Raw genomic sequence first — 21,350 nt, forward strand, 5'->3', positions numbered from 1 at the left:
AAATTTTGAAAGCATTATTGTTAGATGTAATAAAGAAAAATGACAGCATTTTGGCAATGAATTCTTCTGGAGATACTATTCAGGACTAAGGAAATCAGTGAGATTTACAGATTATTCTGAGGACTATCTTACTCCATATTCCTTTAAAAAATCTTTAAATAGCTAATTAAAAAGAAAACCAATAAAATAATTTATTTACCTGACCACCACCAGAAGTTGCCATGTTGATTTCTGCCACTCCTTGACCTTCACTCTGCCGCTCAGCTTCATGTGAGCCGGCTTCATGCTTGCTCTGAGATGACCTCTGTTAATATGGAGTTAACATCATTACATACAAAAACGGTGAATGCTTTCTTAGCCCACAGCTTTTTTTTCTTTCCTGTATTAAAGCTTTGAATGCATCAATTATACCGGTTTACAAAACCATGGAACTGCACTTTATACTTCATAACCTCCAGCATGGTTGGCAGTTAACTATTTCAGTAAGAGGAAAGTGACGTGTGTCCCTTGAGCATTAGAGCCGCACAAGACAAAGGATTTTCTGAGACTCACAGAAACACCATCCTCCACCAGCTGTGCTCACATCACTATCAGGGATATAACCCAACTAGAACAAATAATTGTCTCTTCCACAAGGTCACATGGTTCTGGCATTTAATGGAGCTGCAAATGTAACAAACTATTACCTAAGCTTACAAATACATTCTGTATATTTATACATAGAATATATATACATCTTCTGCTAATGAAAGTCATGAAATCAATAACCTCTTAGATTTTGATATGAATAATACCAAAAACCTTTTCTAATGTAACCACCATCTGTTATATGAGACGAAAATGACAGATTATATCCAGTAAAAGCAGTCGTTTCAGGATAGATTATATCCAGTATAAAGCAATCACTCTGTAAAAATATCACTGCAGAATCAAAGAAGTAAAATAATTTTTCCATTATCTTTTATAGAAGCACAAATGTGCTTGCTTGCTCTAGGAAAATGATACTCAAAAATAAAAATTACACTTTAAAAAACTTGACATATTTAATAGTGGATAATTATATTACAAAATGGCTTCCACTGGAACTTCCCTTAAACATCAAGCTTTCCTCGACCATTTAAAATCTGACTTAAAAGTTAATTTACATGCAGTATTTCCATCAATAAACTAGTTAAGGTATATATAGGCAAAAATGAGGTAGTAGCTCCAATAATTCAGAAATAGAAGAAAAAATAGTATCATCTGAAAATCACACTATAAAATTCAACAAATGCAATAAAAGTAGAGACATTATAAAGTCAATCAAGAGACAAAATGAATAAAAAACCCACTAAAAACACAAAAATTTGACACTAACATAATTAAAGATGTCAAGGTAAAAGTGCTGACCGAGCATCTGCTATGTTAGTTACCTGCACGAGGTGCCGCACAATACAGTGCTGGCGAAACAAGACACTGTTCTACAAAGTCCTCAAGCTTACAGCTCATCAGGGATACTATCAAATAATGAGAGAACTAACAATAAAGTTAACACTTTGACAAGCACACTGAAAAAAAGAGTACAAGGTGCTGTGAGAATAAATAAGAAGAAAGATATCACATGGCCTAACAGTTTGGGAAAGAGCCATCTCAGGAAGTGCTGTTTGAACTGAGATCTAAAGAATAGGAGTTCTGGGAAAAGGGACAGAATTAGGGGAAGGTTTCAGGCAAAGAGATCATATGCAAAGGACCTGGGGTAGAAGGGGGGGCAGTTTGTTCTAGTACATCAGAAAAGTCATGGTGCAGAGAGCAGAAAAAAGATGGTAAAAAAAAAAACAACTTACTGATTTTGTTGAATTTTAGTGTGATTCTCATGTATCGCTTCTGCCCTCACATAACCAATACTAGACCATTAATGGGAAAAGTTAATGTAAATTGATTTTTTAAGGTCAAATTTTAATTTTAAATGGTCTAAGTAGGTAGGAAACATAGAGGAGACCAGTTTGGAAGGTAACGTATTAATTTAAGTGTGAGATGATGGTAACTGACACCAGGCAAGCAGTGACAGGGATAAAAGCAGCAGGAACAGAGAGGTAAATCTGAAGGACTTGATATTAGTGGATATGGACTAGAAGAAGAGATCTGGTGTCAAGAATTATTCTTGTATTTCTTGGCAAGAAACAACAATTGTTGGAGAGGATGTGGAGAAAGGGGATCCCTCCTACATTGTTGGTGGGAATGCAAGTTGGTACAGCCACTCTGGAAGACCGTGTGGAGGTCCCTTAAAAAGTTAAAAATTGAGCTACCCTATGATCCAGCCATTGCACTACTGGGTGTTTACCCCAAAGATACAGACGTAGTGAAGAGAAGGGCCATATGCACCCCAATGTTCATAGCAGCAATGTCCACAATAGCTAAATCGTGGAAGGAGCCGAGATGCCCTGCAACAGATGACTGGATTAAGAAGTTGTGGTCCATATATACAATGGAATATTACTCAGCAATCAGAAAGAATGAGTTCTCAACATTTGCTACAACATGGACAGCACTGGAGGAGATAATGCTTAGTGAAATAAGTCAAGCAGAGAAAGACAACTATCATATGATTTCTCTCATCTATGGAACATAAGAACTAGAATGATCAGTAGGGGAAGAAAGGGATAAAGAAGGGGGGGGTAATCAGAAGGGGGAATGAAACATGAGAGACTATGGACTATGAGAAACAAACTGAGGGCTACAGAGGGGAGGGGGGTGGGGGAATGGGATAGACCGGTGATGGGTAGTAAGGAGGGCACATATTGCATGGTGCACTGGGTGTTATACACAACTGATGAATCATCGAGCCTTGCATCGAAAACCGGGGATGTACTGTATGGTGACTAACATAATATAATAAAAAATCGTTATTAATAATAAAAAAAAAAAAAAAAAAAAGAATTATTCTTGTATTTCTTAGCTCACACAAATGAATAATGATGGTGTCACTTGCAGAGAAGGTAATACTAAGGGAGTGAGGGGTTGGTTTGTTTGTTTGTTTGTTTTTTTGGAGGAGGTGGCATGGTAAGAAGGACTTAGGAGGAAAGGTCATTAATTATGTTTTGAATATGTTGGCTTTAAGGTGTCTTCGAGACATCTAAGTGGAGATGCAGAGAAGGCACATAGGTTTAGGAGTCTGGAACTCAGGGCTAGAAAAATGAATTTGAGAGCCAATACTGTGTAAGAGGTAAGTGAAGCTATAAGCATAAATGAGATGGTCTAAGGGAAAGATAATACAGATAAAGGAAATAAAGACTTAAGGAATGCATACAATTAATGTCCAGAAAAAAGAACTTGGGCCTATAAAAGCCAAAGAGGTGGGGAAAAAGCCAAGAAAATGTTGCCATAAATACCAAGAGAAGAATATTTCAAGCAATAGGAAGTGTTCAATAATGCAGAAAATGTCAAGATGAAGACTGAAAATATCAATTTAATTAATAATATAGAAGTCACTGATGGAAGTAGAGACTAGCTAGACTGATGTGTCTTAAGAGTGAATGGTGGGGAGGAAATACAGACTTGGGAGCCTAGAAACACCTGTGCAGTGGAGAAATGGGAAAAGACAATGAAGGAAGTAAGGGGACAGATGAAGGAAGGTAGCTGCAGGGAGAGGAAGAATTGAGGAAGGTTATCTTATATTTTAAAGATAAGAATAGAGTATGTTTAAATGTCAATGCAAAGGTGCCACAGAAGATAAATATGTGAGAGAAAAGAGATAAGAGTAAGAAGTTCCAGAAAAGGCAGGAGTTGAAAATCCAAAGCGCAGGCAAGAAGGCAGAACACCTCCTGACGGGAAGGACTGGCGGTTCTGATGACAGGTACTATTTGCTCTATGGAGGACGGGGTCCACAGAAACACAGTAGTCCTGAAGGGTTACCAGACCCATCTGATCATGGGCTGATGAATATGATAAAGTCTAATGTTTACTATGCCCTGATCACTTGGTATCTATGGATTTATTTAATCCTCATACCAACTCTTGAGGTAGGGATTAATATTATCACCACTTTACAGATAAAGAAACTGAGGCACAGAGAAGATAAGCATCTGGCTTTAGGTCACCTTCCTAGTAAATGACAGAGTCAGAGCTGGGATCACAAGCCTGACTCCAGGGCCCAAACTAATATTTAACACTTACTCTATTTTCTTTCCTCCTTCTTCTTTCCTTTTGTTACTTACTTCCCTTTATTCTTTGACTGATAGGCTACAGGCCTGCCTGCACTCTTGACCACTGTCCAAAGAGACTGCTAACATTGAGGGCAAAGAAACCGCTGCTCATTTCCTATGAAGGAATAATCCTAACTAGCATCCTCATTTCCAGAGTTGCTGGACAACTTCCCCAAAGTTTTCTACCCTAGGGCTGAAAAAAATTAAAAAAAAAAAAAAATTGTTGAGATATTTGCATACCACAACATTCACCCACTTTAAGTGTATAATTTTTTATAAGCATACCAAGCATCACCATAACCCAGCTTTAGAACATTTTTATCATTCTAATAGGATCCCTTGTGCTCATTTATAGTTAATCCTCATTCCCACCCACAGCCCTGGCTTAACTACTTTCTGTCTTTATAAATTTAACTTTTCTAGACATTTCTTATAAATGAAATATGTGGATTTACATGTCTGGTTTCTTTTACTTAGCATCTTTTTGAGCTTGATCCATGTTGCAGTATGTGTCACCAATTTGTTCCTTTTCACTGCAGAACAGTATTCTGTTGTAAAGATATACCACCCCGTGCTTAATCATTCACCAGCTGATACACATTTGCATTGTTTCTACTTTGGGGGCTACTGTGAATAATACTGCTATGAACATTCAGGTTAAAGTCTTTGTGTGAACATATGTTTTCATTTCTCTTGGATAAGTACCTTGAAGTGGAATTGCTGGATCACATGACTCTATGTTTGATATTTTAAGTAACTGCCAAAATGTTTTCCAAGTGGCTATACATTTACATTCTCAAGAGCAATGTATGATGGCTTCTATTTATCCACATCCTTGCCAATGCTTATTATCTGTTTTTATGATTATAGCCATCCTAATGGGTATAAAGTGGTATCTCACTGTGGTTTTGATTTGCATTTCCTGAATGACTAACGATGGTGAGCATATTTTCATGTGCTTACCAGCCATTCCTGTACGTTTTCTGGTGAAATATCTATTCAAATCTTTTGCCCATTTTTAAATTGAGCTATCTCCTTACTAATAGTTATAAAAGTACTTTGCATAGGATTTTTTTTTTTTTGCATAGGATTTTAATAAATATTTCTCACCGGCTATTTTTTTTTAACGATTTATTTTCTTATTTATTTGAGAGAGAGAACAAGACAGAGAATCTTCAAGCAGACTCTCTGCAGAGAATGGAGCCCAACATGGGGCTCGATCTTAGGACCTGAGCCAAAATGAAGTCAGATGCTCAACCGACTGAGCCACCACCTGGCTCTCTCACTGGCTTTTTTCTAGAGATTTTACAACCACACTACAATTCTCCTCACAGCTCCCATCTTTTTGATCTCCCCAAATGTATTTGCTTGTCGATAAATAATCCACCTTTTCTTTTTTTTTTTTTAAAGCTTTTATTTACTTATTTGACAGAGATAGAGACAGCCAGCGAGAGAGGGAACACAAGCAGGGGAAGTGGGAGAGGAAGAAGCAGGCTCCCAGCAGAGCAGGGAACCTGATATGGGGGCTCGATCCCAGAATGCCGGGATCACGCCCTGAGCCGAAGGCAGACGCTTAATGACTAAGCCACCCAGGCGCCCCTAATCCACCTTTTCTGAAAACATATACAAGAAAGTGGTAGAACTTGTTGCTTTTTGTAATTTTTGATATTTGAATCATGCGCAATAATTACATCACTTGAATTATGTACTGCATCTAGACCCTAAACCAGAGCTGTCAACAGGTAGGACAAAGACAGGGCTATATGCAATACACTTCATGGTGGAGAAATTATTTGACAGATCTCTTTTCTTTTCTACACTGTATATGAACTAAATTATGAGTGTCCAAGCCGTGGTTTTCTCCATTTTCCAGATTCTCCCACTTATCTATATTAGCCAAACAACAATGATGGAATAAAGAAACTTTAAAAAGCAAATAAAAAAAAAAAGGTTTGGTTCTTTCTTAAATGTGACATGGCACCTTCCTTTAATCTACAGTCACTGAACTAGTAGACTAAATGTAACCACTGTAGGCTATGACTGATACAATCATTTTCATAACAAAAGAAAGCAAGAAGAGACTGGATCACAACAGTGGACAGTTGGCCCCAGATCCAATGGTATGAATAAAAGTTTTGAACAAATTCAAAACACATGAACAAGTCTCCAACCTGCAAAATACTTATAACCATGCTGGAAAATAAGGGTGGCAATTAACAACTGACAATTTCTTAGGGCTTTCCAGAGGCCAGAAAGTTGGTAAACTTTGGAAATACCAGTAGGGAATATGTTATAGTGGGAAAATGATAACAAAAAGCTAGGTAGTAATATAAATAGCAAACAACATGAAATTCAAGGTGAAGAGTATTATATGCAATACACAGAGCTATTTCATACAAATAAAAGAGTCAATCAACCAGAAAAAAATAAATGCATATATTCATGCCAAAATATAAAAGAATCTGTTAGATACAGACAAAAAATAATAATCAGTATATAAGAAAGAGGAAAAAACTGTAACTAAAGAAATGAGAAAAACAGCAGCAGCAAAACCTCAGAGCAGAGAATATAAAAAAGAAAATATAAAATGTAGTGCTCTTCAATAAAAACAAAAGTCTGCCTATTTCAAAATAGTGTTAAAAAAAGGGTATTATAGTAAGTTTAGTCAAGGGGGAAAAAAAGATCAACTACACTGGAAAGCCAAAGGGGTGGCAACAACCAAAATACTGCCAAACAATAATACCAGTGAGACTGAAAAAGGAGCAGAGATACTGTTCTTTTTACACCCCCCCCCAGTCCTTAAGAGTCAACATTGCAAACTGGATACGTATTTCTTATATTACAAATACCTAGTTTGTATTGGTTTAAGACAGCCAAGTTAAACTGCTTTTAGGAATATGACTTCATAGCACTTGTACTTAAAATGCCCACTTAGCCAATACATGTTTCTGCATATTTCAAATTCAGATGTACTAAAACCAAAGTTAAGAGTCAGGCATAGAGGAAAACAACCAACCAGGTGACTAGAAGGTTGGAACTTTGGGCCAGACTGACCTCCAGGGTGGAGCAAGAGAGGGGGCTGGAAATTGAGGTCAATCATATAGCTACCTGTTTAATCAAGCATGCCTCCATAATGAAACCCCAATAAACTCTGGACACTGAAGCTCAGTGGAGCTTCCTGGCTGATGAACATACTGATGTGCTGGGAGAATGACACGTTGAGATTCTAGGAGAGTGCGGAAGCTGCGCATCCTTTATCCCTCACTTTCCCCAGATCTTGCCCTATACAGGTCTCCTCATTTGGCAGTTCCTGATCTGTATCCTCTATAATAAAACTGTAATTGTACATGTAGCATCTCCAGTGAGTTCTGAGTCACTCCAGTGAATTACTGAACCTAGGGGGGCGTGGTAGGCCCCTACTTTGTAGTCAGTTGGGCGCAAGTATGGGTGGCTTGGGAAGGTAGTCTTGTGAAAGACTCTGCCACTAACCTGTAAGGCTATGTTAACTCCAGGTAGTTAAGCGTCAGAATCGAATTGTACTAGAATATACCCACTTAGGATAGAATTTACCGCAAGCTGTTTAAAGTGTGGGTGGCTTGGGGACACCTGACACTTTTAGCTGGTGTCTGAAGTGAGGGCAGTCTTGTGAATGACTTTATCCTTTAATGTGGGGTCTGCACTCCGGGTACTTGTGTCAGAACTGAAAGGAATTACATATGGCACACCCAGTAGTGTCAGAGAACAGGTGTAAGAATATAGCTGGAAATAATTTTCTTTCAGAAATTTCAAGAAATTGGTATTCTACTTCAGAGCTTCCAGTGTTGCTGTTTTTATATAGCTAGAGACATTTTTGGTTTTTGGGTTTTTTTTTTTTTTTTTTTTTTAAAGATTTTATTTATTTATTTGACAGAGAGAGAGAGCCAGCGAGAGAGGGCACACAAGCAGGGGGAGTGGGAGAGGAAGAAGCAGGCTCTTAGCAGAGGAGCCTGATGTGGGGCTCCATCCCAGAATGCCGGGATCACACCCTGAGCCGAAGGCAGACGCTTAACCGCTGTGCCACCCAGGCGCCTCTGTTTTTTTGTTTTTTGCTTGTTTTCCTCTCCTTCTCTAGAATGTCTTAGGACTTTCTTTTTATTCCTAGTGAAATGAAATTGTACCATGATGTGCCTGCTGTGGGATTTTTTTTCATCTGTGGTACTGGATACTGAAGAGACCATTTTATTTGGAAAACTATGTCCTTGAATTCCAGGGTATTTTATTTCTGTGATAATTTCCTCTCTCTAGTTCCTCCATTCTCGTTCTGGAACTCCTTTTTATTTGGATAGTGAACCCTCCAGGAATGCTTCTCTGATTTTCTCATCTGTTTTCCATCTCCTATCTTTCTATTTTCTGAGAGATTTATCTTCTAACCTTTCTGAATTTTCATTTCTGCTACCACCACACTTTTAATTCCCAAGAACTCTTTCTTGAATTCTCTGAATGTTCCTTTTGCGTACCATCGTTTCCTACCACCATGGACGCATTCTCTTTTATCTGAAAATATTAATGTTAGTTACAGGTTTTAAAGTGTTCTCTCAAGGGGCGCCTGGGTGGCTCAGTCGTTAAGCGTCTGCCTTCGGCTCAGGGCGTGATCCCGGCGTTCTGGGATCGAGCCCCACATCAGGCTCCTGCGCTGGGAGCCTGCTTCTTCCTCTCCCACTCCCCCTGCTTGTGTTCCCTCTCTCGCTGGCTATCTCTGTCAAATAAATAAATAAAATCTTTAAAATAAATAAATAAATAAAGTGTTCTCTCTGCATACTATCTTTTGCCATTACATCTTTCTTTTTGGGAACTTACTTAAAACGTTTGGTAGTCTTTAGCTGTCCATCCCTATTTCAGAATGGGCTACCTATGAAAAGGTTAAGTGACACTCTATGCATGAGGGATGAAGACTGGCAACTATAGCTATTCTAACGGATGGTCCAGCTGGGTTGCTTTACTGGGGAATCCTCTAATGTCAGTACCTTTAGGTCTGTTTTCTTGGGTTGGCCACATTTCTTAGAAAAGCTGTTTCTAGGAACTTGCCTGTATTATAAGCCTGGATGCCAGTGAGGGTTCTGGCATTCCGTAAGTAAATTTTCACTTATTTCAGTTTTTAGAAGGATACCCCAACTTCAGTTACACTAAGGTTACCCCTACCTGAAGACCCTTTCTTTTACCCTTTCTAGAATAAGTCACTCATCTTTTGCTGGGGTTAGAAAGAAGTCAACCCACTACTGAGAGTTTAAGACAGCCTCTGGAGTCTCCACCTGCTTCTGAACAAATTTTCAAACATCCTCTAAGATTTTAGATACTTTTTTTAACCCTCACATCCACAGGTACCTATTTTGGAACGTTTAGGACTCCACAGTATAAAATGAGTTGCTTCATGACTTCCTACTGCTGACTTAGGGGTTAATTCACTATCTACTAAAACTGTACATTTATTTACTGGCTTTCCAGCTTCCCCAATTTTACTGTTACCTCCCCTGTCTTCGTGCCTTTTTCATTTTATCCTTTTACTGTAATTTTATTTTATTTTATTTTTTTCATAATACTTTATTTTTTAAAATTTAATATACTGTTATTTTAATGAGGACTGTGGCGCAAGCATAAATGAATTTGTATGATCAGTTTTAATCATGAATTACATACAGGTAATAGCTTATTTACTAGTTGGTAATACCCAAATTAAGTTAGTTATCTGATTATATGTAATCTGATGACTGAAGTAAAGTATCTGTATTTATGGCTCTATAAATTTTAATTGAGTAGGAGTTATTAAAAGATCAACATAGTCAAGGTTTTTGATAATTCACTTAATTTCATGAAAAAACTTATGAAGTGTCTCAATTCTTTAGAAGAACATCTATATTTCAATGATGCCGCATTAATTAGACATATTTTCTTAGAAAACTATATTTATATCTGTAAACAAACAAAAAAACCAATTTACTAACCTCTGCTTCTGTTGCTTGGGACTGTAAAAGCTGTCGTATACGAAGTATGTCCTTCTCTATTTGTTGAATTCTGGTTACTCTTCGCTAAAAGAAAGTAAGTGACCAAATTAGATCTAATTCTACTAAAAACATTAGTATAAATAGTCATACTATTGCTATCATTTAACAGCTCAGGGTTATGCTAAGTCATTCTAATACAAGAAGTTAGATATGTATACATATATTCACACACTGATGACACAGTGCGGCAGTTCAATTTTTTAATACATCTAATTTTATATAATAGAGTTGTTTAGGAAAATTGTACAAATATAAGTCATATATCAAACTGCATGATGCATGTGGTAAAAAAAAATTGGTATTTTAATTATTCTCAAAAGCAGTTCAACAAAGAGAAAATTACACTTAAATTTGATCTTTACACTAACCCAGATGCCAGTATGATGTCACAGATTTATATAAAGCATGGTGTATGTGTAAAGAGAAGGAGCATCTGATTTGTTTCAGTAGACACAAGGGTTTAACATAGCATTAACCCGTTCAAGAGTTATTCCTATTACAAGACATTAGTGCCTTTCAAACATAACTTTCCCAAAAATACCTCCTGCAGCTCAACATTATTTTTGCTCCCAACACTAGGATCACAGTGACGTTAGGGCCTTGCTTTCCCACTACCCTAAGACCATGAAGTGAACACAAAGCACCTACTACAGATGAACACCGTGGAACTGAAACAATGTGGGAAAGTATTTTTACAAAAAGCTACATTTGCGGGCACCTGGGTGGCTCAGTCAGTTAAGCCTCCAACTCTGGGTTTCAGCTCAGGGTCTGTGCTGAGCTCTGCTCAGTGGCTCAGTGGAGAGCTTGCTTAAGATTTTCTCTCTTCCCCTGCCCCCACGACCCTGCTCTTGTGCGCTCTCTCTTTAAAAAAAAAAAAAGCTAGATTTTGCTTTAAATTAATGAGCACAAGCGGAAGTGAGAAAAACCAAATCACTTGTATATGAAAACCTTGTAAATTTAAATTATTTTAATTACCTTCATGACAACAAATATGTAGGTTTTAGAAACAAGTTCTGCCAGTGTTATATCATGTTCTGTGGTAATTCTACAGTTGACATCTTAATATTGAGGCACCAGAAATTATAAGAGTAGTTGTTTTGATGGGGGAAAAAAGTGTTAGAGGCTAGATGAAGTCATTTCCAAACTAGTTTTGATTATGTGCCCCATCAATAGAAGATTCCTGAGTGCATATTTCTCAATAAATACTAAAAGAACTGAAATAGTTTAAGTATATAAAGTTTAAAAACTTCCGTATAAAACCTACCCACTGACAATATCTAGTTTTGCTTAAATACAATATCCCTATGATTTTATTACACAGTAAAAACAACTTATTGCTGCTATTATCCAATGTCACGATAAACCACCACAGAAAAACTAAAAATTGTGCTCACCAAAAACAAAAACAACCCCAAAACCAAATCTTCCTTCTTCCCTCCCTTTCTCCCTTCCCTCACAACACTACAACTATGCTGATTCTCTGCTGTGACTGTGAAAACAGTGAACTTAAGGTAGGTAGTGTTCTCTAATTAACAAAGCTTTCCATATCTAATTTACTCATGAAAACATGCTGAAGGAGAAATGCCTATATTTTTGGTAGCTTTTTAAATATACTGCAAAGACGAGTGAACACCTCTACAACCAGATGGTAAACATTTTCTGGCTTTACATGAAAGAAAGAAACTATGCACAATTAGCTCTGTATATGTTTTCCTCTTTCTCTATATTAACAAGCTCCCCTCCACCAATAAAATCTTTTTTTATTTCATTTTTTCATTTTCACTCCAGAATAGTACACATACAGTGCTAGATTCGTTTCGGGTGTACAATATAGTGATTCAACAATTCTACACACTGCTCAGTGCTCATCGTTTTCAGTACACTCCCTTAATCCCTATCACTATCTCACCCACTGCCCCGCCACCTCCCTTCTGGTGACCAACAGCTTGTCCTCTATAGTAGGAGTCTTGGTTTGTCTCTTTTTCCCCTTTGTTCATTTGTTTTGTTTCTTAAATTTCCCATGAGTGAAATCATACGGTATTTGTCTTTCTCTGATTTATTTCACTTAGCATTATACTCTGGTCCATCCATGTCACTGCAAATGGCAAGATTTCATTCTTTTTTAGGGCTGAGTAATATTCTATTCTATATATACACCACATCTTCTGTATCCATTCATTAGTTGATGGACACTTGGGCTGTTTGCATAATTTGGCTATTGTAAATAGTGCTGCAATAAACACAGGGGTGCATGTAGTCTTTTGAATTAGTGTTTTCATATTCTTTGGGTAAATACCCAGTAGTACAATTACGAGATTGTAGGGTAGTTCAAATTTTAACTTTTTGAGGAAACTCCACACTGTTTTCCAGAATGGCTGCACCAGTCTGCATTCCCATTAACAGTTCAAGAGGGTTCCCCTTTCTCCACATCCTCGTCAACACTTGTTTCTTGTGTTTCTGATTTTACCCATTCTGACAGGTGTGAGGTGATATCTTATTGTTGTTTTGATTTGCATTTTCCTGATGATGAGTGATGTTGAGCATCTTTTCATGTGTCTGTTGGCCATCTGTATGGAGATGGAGAAATGTCTGTTCCTATCTTCTGGCCATATTTTCATTGGATTATCTGGTTCTGGGGTTTTGAGTAAGTTGAGTTAAGTTGAGTAAGTTCTTTATATATTTTGATACCAACCCTTTTTCAGATATGTCGTTTGCAAATATATTTTCCCAGTCAGTTGCCTTTTAGTTTTGTTGACTGTTTCCTTCTCTGTGCAGAAGCTTTTTATTTTGATGTAATACCAACCGTTTATTTTTGCTTTTGTTTCTCTTGCCTTAGGGGAGTTATCTAGAAAAAAGCTGCTACAGCCAATGTCAGAGAAATTACTGCCTATGTTCTCTTCTAGGATTTTTCTGGTTTTAAGTCTCACATTTAAGTCTATAATCCATTTGGAATTCAGCTTTGTGTATGGTGTAAAAAAGTGGTCGTCTTATTCTTTTTTGTGTTGCGGTCCAGTTTCCCCAACACCACTTGATGAAGAGACTGTCTTTTTCCTGTTGCATATTCTTGCCTCTTTTGTTGAAGATTAACTGACCATATAATTGTGGGTTTGTTTCTGGGCTTTCTATTCTGTTCCACTGATCTATGTGTCTATTTTTGTGCCAGTGCCATACTGTTTTGATTACTACAGCTTTGTAGTATAACTTGAATCTGGAATTGGGATACTTCCAGCTTTTTCTTTTTCAAGATTGTTTTGGCTATTGAGGTCTTTTGTGGTTCCATACACATTTCAGGTTTGTTTGTTCTAGTTCTGTGAAAAATGCTACTGGTATTTGGATAGGGATTGCATTAAATGTGTACACGGCTTTGGGTAGTATGGATATCTTAATATTTGTTCTCTCAATCCATGAGCATGGAATGTCTTTCCATTTCTTTGTGTCGTCTTCAATTTCTTTCATCAGTGTTTTATAGTTTTCAGAGTACAGGTCTTTCACCTCCTTAAGTTTATTCCTAGGTATTTTATTATTTTTGTTGCAATTGTAAATGGGATTGCTTTCTTAATTTCTCTTTCTGTTGCTTCATTATTAGTGTGTAGAAATGCAACAGATTTCTGTACAGTGATTTTATATCCTGGAACCTTACTGAATTCGTTTATTAATTCTAGCAGTTTTTTGGTGGTCTTTAGGGTTTTCTATATTCAGTATCGTGTCATCTGCAAATAGTGAAAGTTTTACTTCTTCCTTACCAATCTGGATGCCCTTTATCTCTTTTTCTTGTCTGGCTGCTGTGGCTAGGACTTCCAGTATTATGTTAATAAAAGTGAGAGTGGATATCCTTGTCTTGTTCTTGATCTTAGGGGAAAAGTTCTCAGTTTTTCCTCATTGAGGATGATGTTAGCGCTGGGTTTTTCATAAAGGCTTTTATTATGTTGAGGTATGTTCCCTCTAAACCTACTCTGTGGAGGGTTTTAATCATGAATGGACGTTGTACTTTGTCAAATGCTTTTTTTTTGCGCCTACTGAAATGAACATATGGTTTTTATCCTTTCTCTTAATGTGATGCATCATATTGATTGATTTGCGAATATTCAACCACCCTTGCATCCTGGAAATAAATCCCAGTTGATGGTGGTGAATGATTTTTTTAAATGTATTGTTGGATTCAGTTTGCTAATAGTATGTTGGGGAATTCTGCGTCCATGTTCACCACAGATACTGGCCTGTAGTTCTCTTTTTCTAGTGTCTTTATCTGGTTTTGGTATCAGGGTAATGCATGCCTTGTAGAATGAATTTAAAAGTTCTCCTTCCTGTTCTGTTTTTTGGAATAGTTTGAGAAGAGGTATAAACTCTTCTTTATATGTTTGGTAGAATTTTGCTGTGAAGTTATCTGGTCTAGACTTGTTTGCTGGGAGTCTTCTGATTACTAACTCAATTACATTGCTGGTACCCAGTCTTCTAATTTTCTATTTCTTCCTGATTCAATTTTGGAAGGCTATATGTTTCCAGGACTTTATCCATTTCTTCTAGGTTGTCCAATTTGTTGGCATATAATTTTTCATAACATTCTTATAATCTTTGTATTTCTGTGGTGTCAGTTGTTATTTCTCTTCTTTCATTTCTGATTTTATTTGAATCCTCTTTCTCTCTCTCTCTCTCTTTTTTTTTTTTTTAAAGATTTTATTTATTTATTTGACAGAGATAGAGACAACCAGTGAGAGAGGGAACACAAGCAGGGAGAGTGGGAGAGGAAGAAGCAGGCTCATAGCAGAGGAGCCTGATGTGGGGCTCGATCCCATAACGCCGGGATCACGCCCTGAGCCGAAGGCAGACGCTTAACCGCTGTGCCACCCAGGCGCCCCTCTCTCTCTCTTTTTTAAATGAGTCTAGCTAGAGGTTTATCAATTTTGTTGATCTTTTCAAAGAACCAGCTCCTGGTTTCACCAATCTGTTCTATTTTTTTTTAAGTTTCTACTTTATTTCCGCTCTAATTTTTATTATTTCCTTCCTTCTGCTGATTTTGGGTTTTGTTTGTTTTTCTGTCTTAGCTCCTTTAGGTGTAAGGTTAGATTTTTTATTTGAGATTTTTCATGCATCTTAAGGTAGGCCTGTATCGCTATAAACTTCCCTTTTAGAATAGCTTTGGCTGCATCCCAAAGATTTTGGAGCATTATGTTTTCATTTTAATTTGTCTCCATGTACTTTTTGATTTTCTATTTGATTTCTTGGTTGACATTCATTGTTTAGTAGCATGGTAGTTAGCCTCCATGTATTTGTGGTCTTTCCAGATTTTTTTCTTGTGGTTCACTTCTAGTTTCATAGTGTTGTGGTCAGAAAAGATGCATGGATTGACTCTGATCTTTTTGACCTTGTTGAGACTTGTTTTGTGGCCTAATATATGGCCTATTTGGAGAATGTTCCATGTACACTTGAAAAGAATGTGTATTTTGCTGTTTTAGGATGGAGCGTTCTGAATATATCTGTTAAATCCTCCTAGTCCCATGTATCATTCAAAGCCATTGTTTTCTTCTTGATTTTTCTGCTTGGATGATCTGCCCACTGATGGAAGTGGGGTGTTAAAGTCCCTTACTATTATTGCGTTATTATCTATCACTTTCTTCGTTTGTTATTAACTCCTTTAAATACTTGGGGGCTCCCATGTTGGGTCCATAAATATTTACAATTGTTAGATTTCCCTGCTGGATCATCCCCTTAATGACTGTATAGTGTCCTTCTCTGTCTCTTGTTACAGTCTTTATTTCAAAGTCTATTTTGTCAGATATAAATATTACTATCTCAGCTTTCCTTCCACATCCATTTGTGTGATAAATGCTTCTCCATCCCTTCACTTTCAATCTGCATGTGTCTTAGGTCTGAAATGAGTCTCTTGTAGGCAGCATATAGATGGGTCTTGTTTTTTAATCTATTCTGTATCCCTATGTCTTATGATTGGAGCATTAAGTCCATTTACATTCGAAGTAATTACTGATAGGTATGTATCTATTGCCAGTTTGTTACTGGTTTTATGGTTGTTCTTGTAGTTTTTTTCCATTCCTTTCTTCTCTTGCTCTCTTCTCTCCACTAGCTGGCTTTCTTGAGTAATATACTTGGATTCCTTTCTTTTTATTTTTGCATAATATTGGTTTTTGCTTTGTAGTTACCATTTGGTTTGTATGCAACATCTATATACAGAAGTCTGTATTAAGATGATGGTCGCTTAAGGTTGAACCCATTCTTTACTCCTCTCCTTTCCACATTTTAGGTATATGGTATCATACTTTACATCCTTTTATTTTGTGAGTCCTCTATTTTTTTTAAAAAAATATTATTTATTTGCCAGAGAGAGATAGAGCACAAGCAGGGGGAGAAGGAGGATCCCTGCTAAGCAAGGAGCCCGATGTGGGACTCGATCCTAGGACCCTGGGATCAAGACCTGAGCCAAAGGCAGACACTTAACTAAGCCACTCAGGTGTACCCCTTTAGACTGATTTTTATAGATATACTTATTTTTACTACTTTTGTGCTTCCTAGTTTCCTTCCTCTTGTGTATGGTCTTTCCTTTCCACTGAAAGAGTCCTCTTTAAACTTTTCTTATAGGGCTGGGTTAGTGGCAATGAATTCCTTTACTTTCGTTTGTCTGGGAAACTATTTATTTCTCCTTCTCTTCTGAATGATAGCCTTGCTGGATATTCTTGGCTGCAGGTTTTTTTCTTTCAGTACTTTGAATATATCATGCTACTCTTTTCAGGCCTGCAAAATTCTGCTGAAAAACCCACTGATAGCCTTACAGGGTTTCCCTTGTATATAACTGGTTTCTTCTCTCTTGCTGCTTTTAAAATTCCTTCTTCATCACTACTTTTTGCCATCTTATCAACATGTTGTGGTGTGGACCTCCCTGGGCTGATTTTGTTGGGGGATCTCTGTGCCTGCTGGATGTAGATTTCTGTTTTCTTCCCCAGATTCAGGAATTTTTCAGCTAATATTTCTGCAGATAAATTTTCTGCCCCCTTTTCTCTCTCTTCTCCTTTTGGGATCTCTATAATGTATGTTATTATGCTTGATGGTATCAATGAGTTCCCTAAGTCTATTCTCCTTTTGCATAATTTTTTCTCTCATCTGCTCAGCTTGATTACTTTCCATTACTCTGTCCTCCAAGTCACTGATTCATTCTTCTGCTTCTACTATTTATTCCACCTAGTGTATTTTTACTATTTTGTTTAATGTGTCCTTCATCTCTGGGTCTTTATCTCATCGTTAAGGCCTCACTGAGGTCCTCCACTCTTTACTCAAGTCCAGTGAGGATCTTAATGATCACTTCTTTTAATTCTCAGGCATATTACGTATCTCTGTTTTGCTTAGGTCTCTTGCTATGATTTTGTCCTATTGTTTCATTTCGGACACACTCTTCTATCTCCTCATTTTATCTAACTCTCTGTATCTGTTTCTCTGTGTTAGGAAAGACAGCTGTGTTTCCTGCACCTGAAAGTAATGGCCTTATGAAGAAGAGGTCCTGTAGTGCCCTGCTGTGCAGTGTCTCCTGTTCCCCAGAACCTGGTGCTTTAGGGGTGTCTCCTATGTGTGATGTGTGTGCCCTGCTGTTGTGGCTAATTTTTCCTTCAGCCCAGTCATCTGCTATGGCTCTCTTCTGCTTGTTGTGGACAGTGTCTGGTTCCTGTAGTGGGCCAGTCTGGGGATGCCTGGGACATGAGTTGGGTCAGACCAGGGGCTTGTTAGAGATGCAGGAGCACCAAACTGCTGTGTCGCGTGTTGTCCAGAGAAGCTTTTGTTGGTGGGTGGGACCTGCAAAGCCCTTGTCTGCTTCCAGCCCCCTACTGGGGCCTCCTCTGACTGGTATGTGTGGTTATCTTCCCCTTTCTTGGGGTTGAAGTTACTTTGGAGTGTGCTGGCCACTGCAGGGGCTGCCTACACACTACCAGGCCTCTGGCACTGCCTTGTAGGGCTCTGGCTAAGAGAGTATTGGAGAGGGCAGGTCTCCCATAGCACAGAGCTGGGGGGCAGAGCCAGCAAGCTTTTTGTGCCCCCAGTCCTCTGTGGGAGGGGTCCTACAGTGCTGGGACTAAAGCCTCCTGATGAGCTCCTTAGAAGCACAGCCCAGGAAGGGGGGAAGGGTCCACCAAAAAAATCTTAAATTAAAAATTTTAATATTTAGAAGATGAAAGCAGGGAATTGTATCTAATATTCCTCTTGATTTCTGTATTGCCAATATGTCACTAAATCTTGAAATCGTTCTATGTCTTGACACCCACTGTGGTTGAGGATTTCTAATAACACAACCCCTGTACTTCTGTTTCTCAAAATGAAAATGGAAGAAGCCAGTAGTATCTCTTTCCTTTTTTTATATGATAACCTTATTTGAATACTGATGAAACTATGCTTAATAACAAGTGCTTAACAGTTCAGGGTAATGTAGTTGGTATGACATTTGAAAAACTAATTTAAAAAAATTGTAAGAATAATATAGTTCAATACAGATTCAGGATAACTCTCAACAAACTGGGAATAGAAGGTAAATTCCTTAACTTGAGGAAGGGTATCTATCAAAAACTGAATAAACAACACACTTAACAGTGAAATTTTAGGAGGAGTCCCTTTAAAGTCATAGTAAGACAGAGAAGACCAATATCACTGCTTCTTATTCAAAGATGTATTAGAGTTCTTATGCAATATAAAGAGAGAAAAAAAAAGAAACCAAGCAACTGAAAAGGGCAAAGAAAATTACTGTTCTTTTGCAAACAACGCAAAAAAAAAAAAATGCAACTGCCATATTTGACAGATTATATGGAAAATGCAAGAAAAATGCAAGAAAATCTTAAACTACTGAGACAATTTAATTAAAGAATTCAGGAAGGTCACTGGATACTTATTACTTAAATGTAATTTAGTAATTATAGTAAATCCCATTCATAAACAGTAACAAAAACTATATGATTTCTAGGAATAATAAAAAAAGACATATAAAATCTTTATATAGAAGATATTACAAAACTTTATTGAGGGACATAAAATTACAGCTAAATGAATGGAGATATAAAATTAATAACAAAACCTAATATATATTGAGTTTTACTATGTGTCAGATTCTAAGTGCTTTTACATGTATTAACTCATTTAATCCTCACATTTCAGTTTAGTATTATATTTTACCAATGAGAAAACTGAGGCAGAAAATTTACCCGAAATCAGTGCTGATAAGTAGCAGGTCTGGAATTAGAACCCAGGAGGTCTGGCTCCACAGTCATTCCTTTCAACCAAGAACCAATCTTTATTATGTAAAGAAAGGAACTCTCTTCAAATTAATTTATAAATTCAATGTGATTCTAATAAAAAATGTATCAAGCTTTTCTTTAAATTAGAGAAGCTGAAACTAAATTTCAGACAGAAGAGTAATGAGACAGAATACAACCACAATTTTACAAACAAAAATAGGAGAACTCACTCACTCTACCAGGTACCACGATTTATAAAACTACTGCAAATAAAACAAATGTGGTATGAGTGCAGGCACAGAGAATCTAAAAAAAATTAGTGGAATAGAGTCTAGAAATATCAACCAAATATAAACTTAACATATGCCAGAGATGGCATTACTAATCAATAGGGAAATACTGAGGTATCAAATAAAGATAATGGGTAATTTAGTTAAAAACATAAATATGCACATATCTGTGTATATACTATTATAGATAATTTATCACATATTAATAAAAACCAATATATTATTTAAAATCTAAGCTATATATTAAATAATTACATATATATACATATAAAAATCATATACACTTGTGTGTATCTTTGTAAAATTAGATCCCTACCTCCAAAACATACATAACTGCATGTTGGAGATGAATTAAAGACCTAATTGTAAAAATAAAACATTAAAACTATTAGAAATAAGAGGATAATTTTGATTCCAGAATAGGAAAAGATGTATAAATAATTCATAGAAAGCACAACTATGGCAATATACTTAATTTAGCTCTATATCAGACACTAATTAGGATTTTGCAGGGAGGGGCTGTGATGTGTATTATCTATAACATAGTGGTATCAAGAGGATATTAATATATCGCTCAAATATTTAAGAGTAAGACATTTAACATAATAGAAAATGGGAAAAAAGATAACAGAATGTCCAAAAGTCTAATAAATATATGAAAAGATATTCAACTTCAGTAGTATTCAAGAAAATATAAATTAAATGACAAGCTAATGTTTCATTGCCCACCAACTGTTAATTATGAAGTCTGACTCACAAGTGCTGGAGACATACAGAAGAAAAACGATTCTGACATACTACTAGTAGAAATGTAAATCGATAAAATCATTTTGAGTGCAATTTGGCAAACACTAGTTCAAAACACTCACACCTTATAGCCAGCAATGACGCTTTTAGGTATGTACCCTAGAGCTGAAGTCAGCAAATTAGGGCCTATTAGCCATCTGTTTTTGTGAATTAAGTTTTACTGAAACACAACCAAGCCCATTTGCTTACATATAATCATCTATGGTTGCTTTCTTGCTACAAAGGCAGAGTTGAGTAGCTGTGACAGAGACCATATGGCCCACAAAGAATAATATATTTATTTTTTATGACTCTTTAAGAAAAAGCTTGCTGACTCTTAACCGAGAGAGATTCTACGCATGTTTACAAGATATGAATATGTTTATCAGAGTTGTTTAAACAGTGAAAAATTAAAAACCACCTAAATGTCCATCAAGCAGGAAACATATAAACTCTATTATCCATATAATTACAGAAAATTATGGTAAAAACGAAGCGTAAGGAACTTTCACCCTACCAAACCCTAGTCCCCAAAAGTAAGCTCTATTAACAACTCGGTGTACATTTTCCCAGCCTTTGCTTTCATGTATATAGGAAAGTAGGGATCACCATTCTAGATGCCCAAATATGTGCTGAACAAATAAAAAATAAATAAATAACCAAACTGTTCGCAGGGACAGCTGAAGATAGACAATCTCACACAGGCATGGGCAAGAGTGGATTTTATTTTGAATTTCACTAAATTGTTTACCAGTCATTTGTATGTGTTTACTAATCATCTGCATTTTTTCAATAAGTTGATTACAACCATTACCCATTAAAAAGAGTTGCCT

The 21,350-nt window shown here is 36.8% G+C and overlaps 1 protein-coding gene across 13 annotated transcripts in view; it reads right to left on the bottom strand.

Annotated features, from left to right (window-relative positions):
• Window positions 1–21,350, bottom strand: part of APC (APC regulator of Wnt signaling pathway) — a 300,467-nt gene that overhangs the window by 37,196 nt on the left and 241,921 nt on the right. For all 13 annotated transcript variants that reach the window (XM_045777275.2, XM_087861920.1, XM_087861922.1 and 10 more), the window contains 2 exons: window positions 10,161–10,244; window positions 200–304 (listed from right to left, as the gene is read on the bottom strand). In XM_045777275.2, the coding sequence (XP_045633231.2) occupies window positions 200–304; window positions 10,161–10,244 (189 nt within the window). The remainder of the gene's footprint in view (window positions 1–199; window positions 305–10,160; window positions 10,245–21,350) is intronic.

This window comes from Ursus americanus, chromosome 5 (assembly GCF_024610735.1).
Source record: "Ursus americanus isolate L20-20 chromosome 5, mUrsAme1.1.p, whole genome shotgun sequence".
NCBI classification, from domain to species: domain Eukaryota; kingdom Metazoa; phylum Chordata; class Mammalia; order Carnivora; family Ursidae; genus Ursus; species Ursus americanus.